The 17,294-nt window shown below is 37.6% G+C and overlaps 1 protein-coding gene and 1 non-coding gene across 2 annotated transcripts in view; both read right to left on the bottom strand.

The window, feature by feature from the left end:
- The window catches only part of DSG4 (desmoglein 4), a 33,104-nt gene extending 22,570 nt beyond the window's left edge, over positions 1-10,534 (bottom strand). The window contains exons 1-5 of the mRNA XM_045065768.1: positions 10,517-10,534; positions 6,034-6,069; positions 4,142-4,273; positions 2,143-2,298; positions 1,117-1,261 (exon numbers count right to left, since the gene is read on the bottom strand). Coding sequence (XP_044921703.1) covers positions 1,117-1,261; positions 2,143-2,298; positions 4,142-4,273; positions 6,034-6,069; positions 10,517-10,534 — 487 coding nt within the window. The remainder of the gene's footprint in view (positions 1-1,116; positions 1,262-2,142; positions 2,299-4,141; positions 4,274-6,033; positions 6,070-10,516) is intronic.
- LOC123387722 lies at positions 1,849-1,955 on the bottom strand. The gene has a single exon (XR_006602218.1). It is a non-coding gene; the product is annotated as a U6 spliceosomal RNA (small nuclear RNA).
- Positions 10,535-17,294: the final 6,760 nt, after the last annotated feature.

Genomic DNA, 17,294 nt, shown 5'->3' with positions numbered 1-17,294 from the left:
ATAAAACATTTTGTGTTTCTTATTTTCCACATCACCCTTTTTAGGGGCTCTGAAGAAGGAGTTCTACAGACACCCCCGTGACTCCTGCCTTTTTACCTCTTCCTTCTCTCCTCCAGCATTTCTTCCCTCGTGTCTCTTTTCCTCTAGACTTCTCCATCCTTCTTTCTTGGACCCTCCATCAGGATCTCTAGTTTGCTTTCTATCTGCCTTTTTTTCTGAAATTTCTTTTTTCAATTCTTTTTTCCAAATCTAATTTAGAGGTGCACAGGCAGACATAGAGTATGAAAGGAAAAGGAATATTAGAAGATTGGGGAAAGAAAGAGGCAGAAGGAAAGAGGGGAAAACAGAGGAAAATAGCAATATAAGACAGGCATAGAAAGAAAAGACGTGCAGGAGAACGGATAGAAAGAGGGAGAAAAGAGTATTAGAGCTAGAGCTGGATTAAGCAGGATGGAAAAAAGTGAAAAAAGTAAGAAAATGTAATGTGGCTTGCTGTGTAGACTGTGAAGAACCAGTGATTACCCTCTGGGACCAACCTGATGTGTACTGTTGGAAATACATCCTTCATCACTCTCTGGTGTGCTTTGAATTCAAATTCGAATTCTGTGCCCAGAATTTGAGGAATAGACCAGCACAGAGCCCTTTTCCATATCTATGGTTTCTTCTTCAGTTAACATTTAGAATAAGTTAATCATGAGCATGTAATAATCTTTAAGGAAGGCACTAGAGCTCATGCTATATCACATGTGTAAGAATCCTCCAGAAATGGGAGGGTATTTTGCATTTTATTTTTTTCTATTTTTTATTTTTTATAAACATATATTTTTATCCCCAGGGGTGCAGGTCTGTGAATTGCCAGGTTTACACACTTCACAGCACTCACCATAACACATACCTTCCCCAATGTCCATAACCCCACCCCCCTTCTCCCAAATATTTTGCATTTTAGATATGATTTTTTTTTCTAGGTCAGTTTTAAGTTAGAATTTTTGGTGTTTGTTCAAAATACAAGTTTGACTTTTCTGATCTTTATATTACCTGTATGTCAATTTCCTACAGCTTTTGGCCAAGAGAAATCAATGTGATATAATGCAGAGAAGGAGTGTAACTACTTACTTGCGTCACTGTTTTCTTCAATGCTGGCTGTGTACACATTTTGTGTAAAAACTGGAGGGTTATCATTTATGTCCATAACCTTGACCCTAAGCTCAAGAGGTCTTTCTAAATCTTCACCCCGTGAATTCAGAGCCCGGCAATAGATCTGTGGAGAGTTCGGGGTGAAAAAAACTGTTTTTTCCATCAAAGGAAATTAAGTAACATGTTCAAAAAAATATTTCAGGAAATATGCAAAGAAACAGTTTACTTTGTGAATTCAGACTGTATTATAGTTTGTTAATTTAAACATTGTTTTTTTTTAATTTTTAAATTTAACTGTATTTTTTAATCAATTGTTCATTTCTAAACATAGAGCTCACTTAGCATCTATTTACAAATGATTTTTATTCTTTTTTATTAACATGTAATGTATTATTAGCCCCAGGGGTACAGGTCTGTACACTTCACAGCACTCACCATAGCACATACCCTCCCCAATGTCCATAACCCCACTACCCTCTCCTTCCCTTCTCCCCCACTCCCCCAGCAACCCTCAGTTTGTTTTGTGAGATTAAGAGTCTCTTATGGTTTGTCCCCCTCCCGATCCCATCTTCTTTCATTTATTCCTTTCTTACCCCTCAAACCCCCCACGTTGCTCTCAACTTCCTCATATCAGGGAGATTATATGATTATCTTTCTCTGATTGACTTATTTCACTAAGTGTAATACCCTCTAGTTCCATCCACATGGTCCAAAAATAAGGTATGCTTCATAAATTTGCATGTCATCCTTGCGCAAGGGCCATGCTAATCTACTCCATATCATTCCAATTTTAGTATATGTGCTGCCGAAGGGAGCACTTAAACATTGTTAAGACATTTGACGGCATACCAATGCAACACACCAGACAGACACTCTGGAACTACAAACATACATTTTCACACTTTTTTTTTATCTCTTCGATCCATTTATTTGGTTTCAGCTTTACTATATTTAAAAGGGGAAGAAAAACAAAATGCATAAATTAAACACACTGCTGTGACTTACCAAAAAAAGTGGAGTTATCTCTCTGTCCACCACCGACGTGATGTTAATTTCCCCAGTCCGAGGATTAATGGTGAACACTCCGTAAGGTGGTCGATCAATTCCTACCCCAGAGATGCGGTATGTAATCTTTTGGTTCGCTTCACAATCTGATCGAATCTATAAAGAAAATGGCCAGGTCTGTGATTTTATTGAAGGCCGATCATGAACTGTAGAGTATAATAGAATAAGAAAAGAATAGCTTTGTAGGCAGATGGGCTGTGGGTTGAAACCGGGCACCATGATTTACATGTGACCTTGGAAAGTTCACTTCACTTTGCCAAGTATCAGCATGTAATGGGATAATCCCACCTTCTGTTTGTTGTGGGAATTGTATGAGGTAACATATATACACCCCACGCCAATGCCTGGCATTAGGCACATATATGTTTGATGCTAGATGTGTTATTATTAACAATACCTTGTTCAGTTCTCTTATTTCTCTACATGTAAAGAGTTTGACAGAAGAAATACCATCTTTAGTATTTGTTAAAAGATTGTGTCATACTGATATGACCTTGACTAGGCTTTCGTTGGAGATTTAATCAAAATTATAAATAAGAAAACCAGAAGAGAAACACAGTGTTTAGAAATAATTTTTTGAAATGAAACTTACCATATCATTCATTCACCTGCCAAATAGATTTTATGGCAAATATTCTGCCAAGTAGGTTTAGTTTTAATAGTTTTACATCTATCGCTCATAAATTTAAACAAAGATAGCTTAAATTTAGAAATCTCACCTATATATTAAAGATGAGAACATTCAGTAAAATACTAAGATTTGTGCCCCAAATATTCACAACTAAATAAAGACAACTGGACATACAACTTGGATTAGCTCCACTCTAATCCAGAGATCCAGATACAAATAATTTGTATAGACGAAAATCCAGGAAATCCTCCAAATGCAATAAAGAGAAAAGAATATGCCATGCAGTGAGAGTGAGTGAAGTAACATAAAACTGTAACTGTGAGTTGAAAGGAAACAATAATTATTTAAAGCTTTTCAAAAATTTTCCCAATTCTGAAAACTTCCCAGAGAGAATATATAATCTCTTCTTGAGCTGAGGTTATATTTGTCACATCACTGCTGATGCTTGCTACATTTATGAAAAACTTTATGTATACAATTAAACAATGTATAACCCTAAAGCTTTCTGGTTGATCGCTCTACTGATTTCACTAGTGGGGCAAGGCCAAGGTGCCCAGAAAGAACTAGTGATACTGTTAATGTGGATCCCGTGTTTTTTTAAAGATTTTATTTATTTATTTGACAGAGAGAGAGATCACAAGTAGGCAGAGAGGCAGGCAGAGGGGGAGGGGGAAGCAGGTTCCCCGTTGAGCAGAGAGCCCAACATGGAGTTCGATCCCAGGACCCTGAGATCATGACATGAGCTGAAGGCAGAGGCTTAACCCACTGAGCCTCCCAGGCACCCCTGTGGATCCCATTCTTCATGGATCAATTTACTATACTTTCTTCCCTTAACTCTCCTTCCTTTTTAATTACTGCTATTTAGAATACTTTTAAAGTCTCTCCTAACTTCTGGGTATAAGAATCTAGTGGGAACTTCTGACACTTTCTTGGAGAGAATTAACTAATACTATAAACCTTTGATTTAGGGAGGGATAGTCAGAAGATTATTACTACATGCATTCATTTCCTATAACAGGTGCATAAGACAGATAAGCAGAACACAAATGAACAGATAAAGCCCAGTTGTGCTGGAGATCCAGGCCTCTCCCAGGATTACTCGAAGACTTTCTGCTCTGTATCAGCTCCCCAAAGGTGATCTTCGAAACAGTGGCTCAGCAACATGAGCAGATGACTAGAAGTCGCTCAGCTTCCTAAATCACGATGGAGTAGTGAAGGCTGCAAATCTCTGAAACGTCTGAGGACTTTCTTGTCCTGCAGAATCATTTGTTATCAGCACAGCGTGCTCCTGTTTATTTCATCACTTACTCTGGCAATCGGATTCCTCTTGGAGTTGTCCTCTCCTTCTCGACAGGCAGCCGCAAACTTGATCCACTCCCGCTTTTGTCTTCTGACCGTCTGCCATTTTGTAGTGCCATTTTCAATGTCTAATTCTTTCACCTTATGCAAAAATGGTTCACATTTTATACTGTGTTAGTACAGTTTCATTTAGGAAAGACATTTATTCAACATTATAAGGTATACCCAGAAGAAGCAGTTGTATTGAATTTGCGGAACAAAGAAGGTGTTTACTAATTCATGACTCGAGATAGGTACAGCCCGGTCATCTGCCTACCTACTTCTTTTGGAATCATCTCACTTTTAACTATAGGATTCTAGTGAAACAAATTTCATGAGCTAAGTGTGGTGCTCACAATGTCTTATATTGGATAATATGTTATGATTTATCTTTTCTCGATCAGTCCTCAGTATGTGGAGGCCTTGCTTATCTCACCCTTCATTGAACTCTGACCAGGCTTTCTGGTCTCCAGAGTATAAAAGACTACTAGTGTTCCACTGAGTACATCCTATGCAGAAGCAAAGTTGTGCTGGTGAGTCTGTTCACCTAAAAGAGGGAAGGGATTTTTCTTTTCTATTGGTAAGGACACCACTCTGGCTAAGCACCCAAATATAGTATTGTAGGATTAGAAGAATATTTTAACTGACTCGGTGGTACTTGTAATAATGCCATGGGCAACTTCATGTTTTCTCAATGTTGTCCATTTGAATCTCTGCTTGCTCTATGTTTCTTCCTTTGTAGTCTTATGGTGCTTTTGTTGGAGGATGTCTAAGAATTTTTTTTTTTTTAAGATTTATTTATTTATTTATTTGACAGAGTGAGATCACAAGTAGGCAAAGAAGCAGGCAGAGAGAGAGGGGGAAACAGGCTCCCCACCAAGCAGAGATCCTGCTGCAGGGCTTGATCCCAGGACCCTAAGATCATGACCTGAGCCGAAGGCAGAGGTTTAACCCACTGAGCCACCCAGGCGCCCAGGGTGTCTAAGAATTTTATAGTATTCAAGAGTTTAGAAGTGTTACAACATGCACAAGCATTTGTATACATGTATAAATGTATGTATATATTTATATACATATATATATATATATATATATATATAACATTTTAAGTAACTCCTAATGTACTTATTTGAGGCACAGATGATTGTAGGTTTGTTTAAGCTACGGCTTCACTTAATTAGTACTTTGTAGGAAGGAAATGTTCCCTGTGAATGGAGCTTATCCTTTCAGCAACCAAAGCTTGTACATTTTCCTCCCATTTTGATACGACTTCCTGAAATGTACTACATATTCCCTGTTTTGTCAACAAAGATTAGGAAAGTAATTTTGTTTTCTTCAATGGTTTGAGGCTATCATAATGAAAGTTTAACTACTGTAATAAAATAAAGCCCTCCCAGAGATGGAGGATGATGGTAGCTTTATTTCCTGAACCCCACTCTGACTGGCATCAGATTCTCTGTCATGATTACAAGGTTTTTTTACTTTTATATCTTCCCCTCGTTGATTGATCATCGGTTGTCTTTCTTGATGCCATAACTGTCTGAAATTCCTCTTCCCGTCCTGACATATGACTGTGCTTCTATTGTTATGCTTTAAGCTGGGAAACGTCTGGATAAACTATTAATACAGTTTGAAAAGTAGGAGTTACTATGACATTGAGCTGTCACAAACTATGCCTGAAAACATGGGTATTTAGGAGTATGTGTTTGACTACTGCTATTTCAGTTTGGCAGAGGTTCTTTCTCTTACCTTTTCTCTAGATGATTAGGATTTCAAATATTCTGATATTTGATATATGATGTATTACAAAAATCCATCTTTCTTTAAATTTTAGATGAGAAAATACTTTTATTATACATTACCTCAACGATAAATTCGCTGTTTACTTCCAGCACCACCTGTTAAAGAAGGTAAAACATTAGCAAAAATTTGCATAATTAAAGAAACAGTGTCATCAAATCATTAGCAATGTTCTTTTAGGAATTCATTTCTTAAATATATATTTTGTTCATAATGTGGAATAAACATGGCTAAAACAAAATAAATAATAGACTTTTTTGCCCTCCAAAGGTAGCAAGGCAGGTTAGGATACTTCCTTCAACAGAGGCATCTGTGGGCTCAGTGGAAGGTATAACAGACAACTCAAGTGACCACAGCGAATTTTGGAAAGGCCTTGTAGGACAGTAGAGATTAAAATGGTTCTGCAGGATGAAGCTGCTTCGATAAGAGGAACTGATGAAAAAGAAAGTTCAGCCAGAGTAAAACATGAGCATAAGTGTAAAAGATGTTCCAGAAATGATAACTAATAGTATTAGCTGGAAGGTAGAGGAAGTATTAAGCGACATGGGAAACAAGCTTTAAGGAGACATGGGAAAAAGCTTTAAAAAGTTTGGAATGTGGGTTAGGAGACAAGTGATGAAGTGTTTTATATGCCAGATTAAGGAGTTTGGACTTTATTGGATAAGAGACTAGGTGTGCCCAGAGTCCTGTGTGTAAAACATGGCATTGACAACAAAAGATAGATTTTAAAGGAAAAGTACTTGAAGCCAAGACACTTAGGAATTAGCAATTGCTTAGGTAGGACATAGAACACCAATTGCTCTAACTGTGCTAAGTGACACTGGAAAGAGTAAAGGACAGAGACATTCCCAAAGTACTGATAGGTCTTATGGACCATGGGGTGCCAGGGGAGGAAGGGTCAGATCGGTCTGGTGGTGTAACCTTGGCTTTCAGGGAAAACTGGGGTCCTAGTCATAGAAACAGAAAACCCAGCATGAGAGTGTCACTGCAGTGAGAAAATGACTGATGTTTGCTTTATTCATTTTTAATGTGATTCTAAAATTTGGGATAGATATCAACGCTGAAGAAATAGAATTTGTCCAAATGTGGTGCTATTTAAAGTTAAAGACTATGAGGATATTACATGAAATAGTTTAAAGTAAGTGAAGTAGTCAGGGAAGGGAATCTTATGGGAGATGCTTATATTTGTGCAGTGTACAGAAGGACGAAGTCTAAAAACAGAGGGCTCTGAGAGACTAAGGGAATAGAGAAATCAAGGGGCCAGAGTTGTGGGTGCCCAGCACATTCTGTCAGTGTCAGAATGTTAAGAAATGGCACTGATTGTGGTGGTTGTGGTGGGTTGGTGAGGACGCTGACTTCAGAAAAGAGATTGGATAAGTAGGTGGAAAAGTAGCAAGAAAGGAAGCAGAGTAAGTGGAGTGCAGTGATAAGGAGTTAGACAAAGAGAATATTTAATGATCTGTGTGCATAGCAAGGTCAAGGTGAATAGGAACTGAGAAGGTCATGGGTTCTTAAAGCAAGCAGTCATTGCTAACTTTTGCTATTGGCCTAAGCCAAATTATAGGAGTCAAGGGATGAGTTATTGAAAAAATGGAAATAGCAATCATAGATTACATTTTCAAGTTAGGAGATAAAAGAAATGTGGGAGGTAAGATACAGTTTGAGGAGTTAATTAGATCGACATTTTTTTAATTTTTTTTTTATGTTGGGAAATTATTACCAAATATACAATTTAAAGGTAGAGGAAAGGGGGTTTGTGGAGAAAAAGTGATAAGAGGAAAAGGAGAAAGGGAGAGAAGACAGGAGGAAGACATCAAGGAACAGTTACAATTGTGATTAGAATAGGAATGGCTGGACCAAAACTTTGAGTAAAAAAGAATGGGTAATAAGGTTGGCTATTTCTTCTTTGAGACAGAAGAATAAAGAGAGGAAATAATTTTGAGGTATAAGTGGAAGAATATTATACCACCGTTTTGTGGAGTTGGAGTGAGCAAGAATGGGGAGGCATGAGGGAAAGTGAAGGGAAGCCAACTAATGCTTTAAATCAGGAGCCGTGGACCCACTAGCATTCTTGAGTTAGGGAACACTTGAGCACAGAAAGTTAGAAACAGAGGAAACCAACTATTAGTCCAACTATTAGTCCAACTATTAGAAGAGTTTGAGGACTAATTGAGATGAGGAAGCAAGAACCCACCTGTTTGGTGTCTTTTCTAATAGAACCTGGCAGCCTGGGAGCAGGAAGAGAAGGAATGTGAGGGCTGTCCTTTAGTTGGGGATTGTTACCAAGCAGACTGGAGATTCAGAGAGGTGATAAGCTACTACTGTGAACTCCAGTGAGTCAGGGAGCAGAATGAAATCAGGAAGAGACTAGAGAAAGACTGAGAAAGAGGGAGAGGATACAGAGCAGATCTGCAGGTCTGAGGGGCATGTAAGAGGGAGTGGAGATCTGGCGGGGATTTGGAATGGCACCTGAGTCCAGAAGGGGGAAAAATACAGATTAGAAATTTGGCAGTGGGGCATAGTGTTTCCTTTTAATTCACTTTCTCCCTCTCATGCAATTTTACTAGACATTAGCAAAATATCTAGACCTGGGAAAAAAACTATATAGTATTTATTTTTTAAGACTTTTTTTTTTTTTTTCATTTTTCTTGGTCGGAGGGGCAGGGAACAAACAGGGCAGACAGAGGGAGAAAGAAACTCCCTGTTGAACAAGGAAACTGATATGGGACTTGATCCCAGGACCTTGGGATCATGACCTGAGCTGAAGGCAGACACTTAACTGATTGAGCCACCTAGGGGTCCCAAAGTTTAATATTTAATAGAAGATTGTTTTATTTGATTGCAAAGGATGTTTTATTTCATCATACATAATGCCTGTTGGGGCTTAGGTATTTTGTTGTTGTTGTTGTTGTTAGAAAATTAGATGATTTTGGAAGGTATAAGGAAAAGTAAAAATCACACTAAATCCTACTACTTGGAGATTATCACTGTTAATATTTGGAGAAATTTTTCAAACTTTTTTCCTTTTCCTTCCCCAAACATATACATACACCAACTGTAATCTTTTTTTTTTTAACCAAAAAGGAGTTATAATATGCCATTTGGTAATTTGATTTTGAACTCAATAATTACTGTGGTAAAGTTCCCTATCAGTGAATACATGGGGACATCATACATTGTAAAAGTTGTCTTATGTATCACTCTAACAGGTGTCTTTCATCCATGGCTTTGGGATATTGGGATAAAAGAGAACTGACTAGCTAGTGCTAAAACTAAACTCTGACATGAGACTGCCAGGCACTATCTGACAGTGGGAGGTTAACTTAACTGAAAGCACTGCCTTGATGGAAGCCAGAAGGTTGGTGAGCTCGGTACATGAGCCCACAGTTAAGAGGTTCTTGTTCCTCATCTTTAGCTTCCTACTAATCTCTATTTTCTCCCTCTCCTGCACTCGCTTCTCTCTTTCTCACACATGAAATACCCCTCTAATTATTTCATTTCTTTTATCAGGATTTGGTAGATTTTTCTCATGTACTCCTTGTACATATTTTGTTAGATTTATACCAAAATTTTAGTTTTGGGGTATTTAAATGATACTGTGTTTTAAATTTCAAATTCCACTTGTTCATTGCTGGTATATTGAAAAGCATTAGGCTTTTGTATATTTATCTTGTATCCTGCAACTTTGTTGTGATTGCTTATTACTTCCAGGAGTTGTTTTGTCAATTCTTGCTGATTTCTACATAGACAATCGTGTCATTGCATTTGTGTTGGCTTTTAAAGGAAGGTTGGTAAAGCTTTCTTACTTACGTTGGAGCTTTTTATTTTTAGCTAATGAATTGCACCTCCATCGAAAACTATTATACAAACATATTTATTGTGGAGTATAATGTATAGATTTTATATATGTTCTTTAGGAGTACCAAATCTTTTCTCATTGAGGTTCTCTCCTAACTAGTTACCCCAATTCTCTTAATATTGAAAAAATTACCAATACAAAGTCGTTATTTAAATCGGATTATCTATCTATCTATCCATCTATCTATCTTAGGGGGCTACATCACAGATCTTTTGCAAGGGCCAGATAAAAAATGATACAATAGCCAAGGCAATCTTTTTAAAGCACACAGTGGAGTAAGTCACCCCCTTGCTTAAAACTCTCAAGGCATCTTCCCAGAGCCCTTAGAATGGAATTTAGACTGCCTTCATAGCAAAGAGGCTCTATCTGATTTGGCTTTGCCTATCTCTCAGCTCTAACCCTTATCTCTGTCCCTTCTCTGTTCCTCCAGGACCAAGTGCTCCCTTGTCTCAGATTACTGAGTCACTGCCAGGAAAGCTCAAATTTCTGATTTTCAAAGCACTGGCTCAGTCCCCTTCTCAGTGAGACATCTCTGACTCCCCAATCTCCAAGCTCTATCAGCATCCATGACTAATCGTTATCAAATCCATCATTGTTACATCTTCCTCTGTAGGAGTCTTCCTAGCATTTTTCAGTGTCTGATGTTATTCTGAAAAGGTTTCTATTTACTTCTCTATTATCTGTACCTGTCCATTACTATACATGTTCCAAGAAGGTTGGGACTTTGGGGATCATTTTTTTTTTTTAAGATTTTTTACTTTTTATTTGACAGAGAGAAACATAGTGAGAGAGGGAACACAAGCAGGGGGAGTGGGATAGGGAGAGGCAGGCTTCCTGCCTAGCAGAGAGCCCGACGCGGGGCTCGATTCCAGGAACCTGGGATCATGACCTGAGCTGAAGGCAGACGCTTAACGACTAAGCCACCCCAGGTACCTTGGGGATCATGTTCTTACTCTCTCCCCTATCAGAATGCCCAGTGTCTAGGCATGCAGTAAACATTTGTTGTAAAAATGAATGGACAATCATTATAAAAATGATAAAGGTATTAAGCCTTGCAAAAATTGATTGTGGCATGATTACAAGATGTAGAAGATATAAAGGAAAAAAATATACACAGGTACATAGATGTATGAAATAATCTACATAATTCTTTGAAAGAAATTGTTTTACAGTGGCTATTGATATCCTTTTCTTTTGGTTCATGATATGCATGTGATCACTCACTATACCTGCTCTTGATTAAGCATTGAACTTGGAGCAGCCTTAGAACCAGTGAGTTGCCTTCCACATCCACTCAGACACACTTCTGCCTTGTGGAGAATTTTCTTTCTCTAAATTTAAATGATTTCTTAGACTTCCCATACCTTAAATGATAATTTCTGAGCTTTCTTTCCAACTTTTTATCTTTTCTTTAAAGCATTAATCTAATTATAAGTCTGATAAATGCATATGAGAAAATAAATATTTGATTAGCAGCATCTGAAGGAATGACTAAAATTGTATATCACGCATTTGTACCATAGGACTTTTAGTGTCAATATGACTAAATTATGGTTTTGTACCAATGGATAGATGATAGATTAGAAAACCAGCTGGGTAGCAGTGAATCCAACACCACTCCTTGAAAATACATGGTCATTGTAATAAAATAGCTAGAGGAGACTGCTTTCTACAGGCCTATGTGATGACCCTATGGGATGGTTAAAGTATTCCTAGACTTGATATTTGTCACAAAACTGTTTTAAAAAAATGAAATTATAAACTTGGTTTGAAATCTAGAACTTGGCTTTGTTTATAATCTGTATTTACTTTGTAAATAGTTGGGTGAGATATAGACCTTTCAGAAAAAGTGGGGATTTAAAAAAAGGAAGACAAAATAATATTTGTAACTTAGTATGGTTCTTCCCCTGCCTCCTATCCAATTGCTTGGTCTTCATAAAATTAGTTCTACTACATGTACAGACTTAGATGAACATTTAATATCAATGATTATGGAGATTTACTGTGCTTTAAGTTGTGCAGTTAGGGGAAGTATACATGGAAATGTATGTTGTAAATGAAAGTCTAATTCTGATAGAAAGTAGGAAAAAATAGGTATTCTATTTTTGCTGAGTGACTATTTGGAATTTATTGCTAATAATGAATCTGCCAGAGGCATTTAGTATTTAAAAATACTTTAAGAAATAGAATACAGGTGTAAAATTTAAGAGAATGACATTTTACTTGTTTCCTCTTTATATTTCCAAAATAAATCTTTGGATTTCATTTTCTTATAAGTGATCCTGCAGATAATTTTAAACACTAACATTGCCACTAAGAGAAACATTTTTTATAGTATTTTGCATTATTGAGAGTGTTTAATAATATTTCATCGATCATTAAAAATGATTTTTTAAATGACCTATATGCTGACAATTCTACTAGGTCCTCTTTTTAAAAAAAAAAAATATTTATTTATTTGGCACAGAGAGATCACAAATAGGCGGAGAGGCAGACAGAGAGAGAGGGGGAAGCAGGCTCCCCGTCGAGCAGAGAGCCTGACGTGGGGCTCGATCCCAGGACCCTGAGATCATGACCTGAGCTGAAGGCAGAGGCTTAACCCACCAAGCCACCCAGGTGCCCCAAGGGTCCTCTTTTAATATTGTTGAAAATAAATAATTGAAAATCATATGACTTCCAAGAGGATACTTTATGAGTTTTAGAGTCAATTCTTTCTCAATACTTACATAGATACTTTGAATTATCCCTTGGTTCAGTGCCCCAGATACTTTTGTAATCCATTGCAGTGTAACATAATAATATTTTCCATGTGTGAGAGTGTTATTTTCTTTCAAAGGGAGATTTGGGACAGAACTAGCTTGATTCTTCAAGTTCAGGTGCATGCTCATAAGATTGACTTAAGGAAAGAATATATATGTATGGGAACTGAAGATCTAGTAAACAATTCATTTAAAACTATCTGTATACTTGTACCCTCTGAAGTGACCATGTATGTTGGGGATATCAGTATCCCAAAAAAGATTATTGGTATAGCAACAATTAAGCTGGCATCGAGTTTCTTAAGTCTGTGTCTAAGTCAAATAATTTACATCTCAAAGTGGATATGTAGCCCTAAATTATAATTTAGTTTCATAAAAAGCAATGTGGTTTGGACACATCGGATGCAGAAGAATTGAGCCTGAGTCTTAACGTTGTTTACCAGCTGTGTGACCTTACATAAATCTCCAACCTCTCTCTGGTTCAGGTTCTGATCTAAAAAGAATAAAAAGTGTGAAGGAGGTAGGCACAGTAACTGCTCTGGGTATTTATAAAGAGAAAGAAGAGGGAAAGAAATTTTCCTTCTGTGCTTTAGAGGCTATGTTCACAGTACACCTTATCATATAAAAGTACAATAGCCATTCATTTTTAAAGACTTAGGCACATCAACCCAATTAGTCCTCAGTTTAAAGGGATAAAGGCAATTTGCTCTTGTCATCTCTACAGAAGCCAGCTCAATTGAAGAGTATCAATGATCTATGGTTGCCCTATGAATCTGCAAGTAGAAGTGTAAATGTCCCTGAATTGGTTTGCTTTGTTTTGTTTTTTGTTTTATTTTGTTTTAGTCCAGGGAAGTTGCAGTGTTACATCCTAGGGTTCTTATCTAGGAGAACTTATATTGTGATGATGGGGTGGTGCACTTCTGGTATTTCTGTTTTCTACTGAGCTGGCGCTATAGATGAGGGACCTAATAGTCACACTTTCCAAATCCTGTCCCTTTATGGGAAGGTGTTACTGAACAAACTGTGGATTTTATTCTCTAGCCCTACAAAATCATGAACTCTTCCAGGAGGCCGCTCGCTTCCCAGGAAATACCTGCAAATAGGTGTTTTGGAAGAAGCATGATATGACATCACCTTTCTAAATTGCATGTAGCAGCCTAACTACATGAACCTCAATTAAGCTATGCAGAATAGTTATGGGTTCCTGGATAATTGTAGAAATTCCTTGCCTATAAAAGTCACCTTTTTGGAGGCTATGTAGGCCACACATCATGCTATGGTGTGGTTTGGCCTGAGAGCATGGCGAAAAGACATCACACAGAATGGAGAGGGTTGAACCAGTTGTCATAATGGTGGAGTACACGAGAAAGGGAGTTAGAGGCACATGGTAGTTGAGGGAACAGAAATGACCTAGAGAGAGGTTTGGTGTCCTGGGTGTGCTATGCTCTCTGTGGCATAGTTTGATGAGAGGGTTTCCCATCTTCCTTGTTCCTTTCCTTTCATTTTTCCTTTCCTTTGGAAGGATGTCCTTCTTTTATTCCTTCCCATCATACCTTTTCCTATGGTACGTACTTAACATAAATTGTATTAGCTGAAAAAACACGAATAGGACTTTTTCTGGCAATATAGAAGTTCCTCAGAAGCTAAAACTATGTGCTTGTGCTACTTACTTTCCAAGATATGATGAAGACCAAGATGGAGTATCTGCCCAGAAAGGGCTTCCACATCCAAAGAAGGAGGAAAGCAGAGAAGTGTAAAATGATATTGGCATATTATAGACACTAATAAAGAGGCATGGATAGGATAGAGCATGGGCCCAGGGAAGGGAAGGAGTCAATGCTGGAACAGTGGATAAAGTTTTGGACATGTAGTATTGGGTTCAAATTATAACTGTACCACTTATGGTACATTTATGAATCATTTATGCCCTGAAAGTTTATTTATTTGTAAAACAAAATGCTTCTCTTTATCCTTGAGGATTTCTGTTATGTGTGTGAAATGACTCTGTGTACTGTAAAGTGCTTTGTTCATGTAAGACAGTAAAATGGGAATTCAGTGGCAGGCCAAATCCCCAAGATCCAACTCCAGGGTTGTCTCAGATTTAAACCTTGGAGCTCACTAGCCACATTAAAGTGGTCTATTAGCATATAGGTAGGAAATTTGGTGAAGTGACTTGGTGAGAAAGATAAATTAGAAATGAAACCCACTCATTATTTAAAAAATTTTCATCGGGAAAGGGGTACTGTCCTTTGTGGGGGAGTTCTAGTATGTAATGATGTATCCATTCTAGGGAGAATAAAATGATAGATAATGTTCTGTAGTCAATTTTGGTATATTGCTGAAGTTTTTCTGGGCCCATTTTTCTTTGTCAGTACTTTCTCCTAGGGAGAATATGATGATTTTATACAAGATATTGGAATCTAAGTCATTTTGTGTGCTTACTGCAATATTAGACTACACATTACTCTTTTACACACCGAGTGAAGTAGCTACTGAACAAGTCTATTTTTCATTTTTATGTCTACCTTTTTGATGTCAGTTTTTGAAGTCACTTGCACACGTAGGACTATCTTATTAATAAGCAGTTCTCTCCTGAATAATACTTGTAAAAATAATTGAGTAAAGCCATTGGTATCCTCATAGAGGTATGTTAGAGATGCCAAGTACAAGCCTAATTATACCACTTTTGTTTATAATTGAAGGTATATCGAGTAGTAACATTTTAGTTTGTAAGCCATGTAATTTTCCCTGTAGAAAGGAAAGGCAAATACTTCTCATGCAGGTAATATCTGAAGGTTTCACTGCAGTCACTCCTTCCACAAACCCTCTCATCAGAGGTGCTCCCTGTGCATGAAATAGTCCAGTAGTGCTCCCACTTGGAAAAGGAAGAAAATGTCCCAGCAGCTCAAACAATAGTTTTATTACTTTGTAAGGAACTCCCGCCTGGATCCTTAGGGACTAATGCAGAGTCCAAAGACTGTGTACTCAGGACTGAGAAGTCCTCTTAAAAAGAGAAGTATCTTTGAAAAAGGGGAAACTGGGACACCTGGGTGGCTCAGTTGGTTAAGCAGCTGCCTTCGGCTCAGGTCATGATCCCGGCGTCCTGGGATGGAGTCCCACATTGGGCTCCTTGCTCGGCAGGGAGCCTGCTTCTCCCTCTGCCTCTGCCTACCATTCTGTCTGCCTGTGCTCGCTCTCTCCCCCTCTCTCTCTCTGATAAATAAATAAAATCTTAAAAAAAAAAAAAGAGAAAGAAAAAGGGGAAATATCACAGAATCTCAAGAGCCATGAAGTATTGTTAGTGCACGATTTTTATCCTACAACTCCACAGGTAGATACTCTTGAGAAGACCACATAGTAAAATTATGGGTCATGTTACAGTAATAATGCTAGATATCTCTTGGGATTTCACTTTTTTTTTTTTAATCCAACATGAAGTCTACCAATCTCTATACCAAAAATATAAATTTTCCTACTTGAATTAAAATATATATTATAATTTCTTAACCACTTATATCGACGACAACAAAAATAATAGACGTGGGATTTGCTTCCATGTGACCTTTGGCATTTTGTGTTGAAAAAAGGAGGAAAGCTGGTAAGTGAGGAAAGATGTTGCAAAGTAACAGACAATATAAAAGAAACATGGAAAGGATACAGCACTGGCCCAATTGGGACATCAGTGTTTCTGTGACAAGCAGTAGTAAAACAGTCATTTAGTGTTATCTAAGGTATTCTGATTAGCACAACTAAAGAACAAAATCAGATAACATGTGTTTTTGTTGTGGTTGGTGGTTCCCATAAGTCCATACTCCGAGAGATTTGCCTAGAATGAAATAAAACACAAATTTCTGTTCCACATGGCAGAATCATCTTGTTTAATGTGAGAGCTAAATTGATTAGTGTCTCGCTTTGTTCTAAATACGTTTTAAACTCTGATGTCTGTTTTCAATTTAGAGTGAGATAACATTTATATGCTTTAACCACCTACCTTCTTTACTTTTCAGGAAGGATAGGACTTAGTTGAAATGTTTACATCTCATATGTAGCAGGAATGACCACCATATGTGCACAAACATTCCTATCTGATAAAAGGTACTTGGCCTTTTTTTTTTTTAATGGTATCAACTGGATAAAATACAGGTCTCTCACAGCTAATAATTGTTCTGTCTTAAGTGATTCTTTCCTAGCAAAACTTATACAATCCATAGCATGACTTAAATCTTTAGATTCTTTGACTAAAGTTACAAAAATAATATTTGGGAGTCCGAAATGAACTTCTACTCCCTGACTCTTCAGTAGAGGTCATTAAAAAATCACAGAGTTTCTGCATTACCAGAAGCTTCATGACATCATGTCTAACCATGTTTCCTGACACGGGGCACAATGAAGCCCTGAAAGGTTGGGTGCTTTGACCAAAGTTACCCAGCCCCTTTGAGGGGAAGCTGTGACTCACCCTTAAGGCTTCTGAGTTTTGATGATACCTGACCACCCCTACCCATTTTAAGCAAAACATGATGAATGTCCTTAGGAGGAAGATGCTGAAAGGCTCACGTGGTAAAATGAGACACTCTATTGTAGCTTAGAATTTTGCGTACCATTTATAGATCATGTCAGTCAAAATCTTGTTTAAAGTACTCTTTGTGGTTGAGATATAGATGACACAAAGTACCCATCTCTGAGAAGCTGCCACACCCTCATTAGT

Source organism: Mustela putorius, unplaced genomic scaffold (genome assembly GCF_011764305.1).
Source record: "Mustela putorius furo isolate JIRA1106 unplaced genomic scaffold, ASM1176430v1.1 tig00003858_pilon_pilon_pilon, whole genome shotgun sequence".
Classification (NCBI taxonomy): Eukaryota; Metazoa; Chordata; class Mammalia; order Carnivora; family Mustelidae; genus Mustela; species Mustela putorius.
Note: the sequence above shows the minus strand (reverse complement) of the source record. Positions and strands in the feature narration are given on the sequence as shown.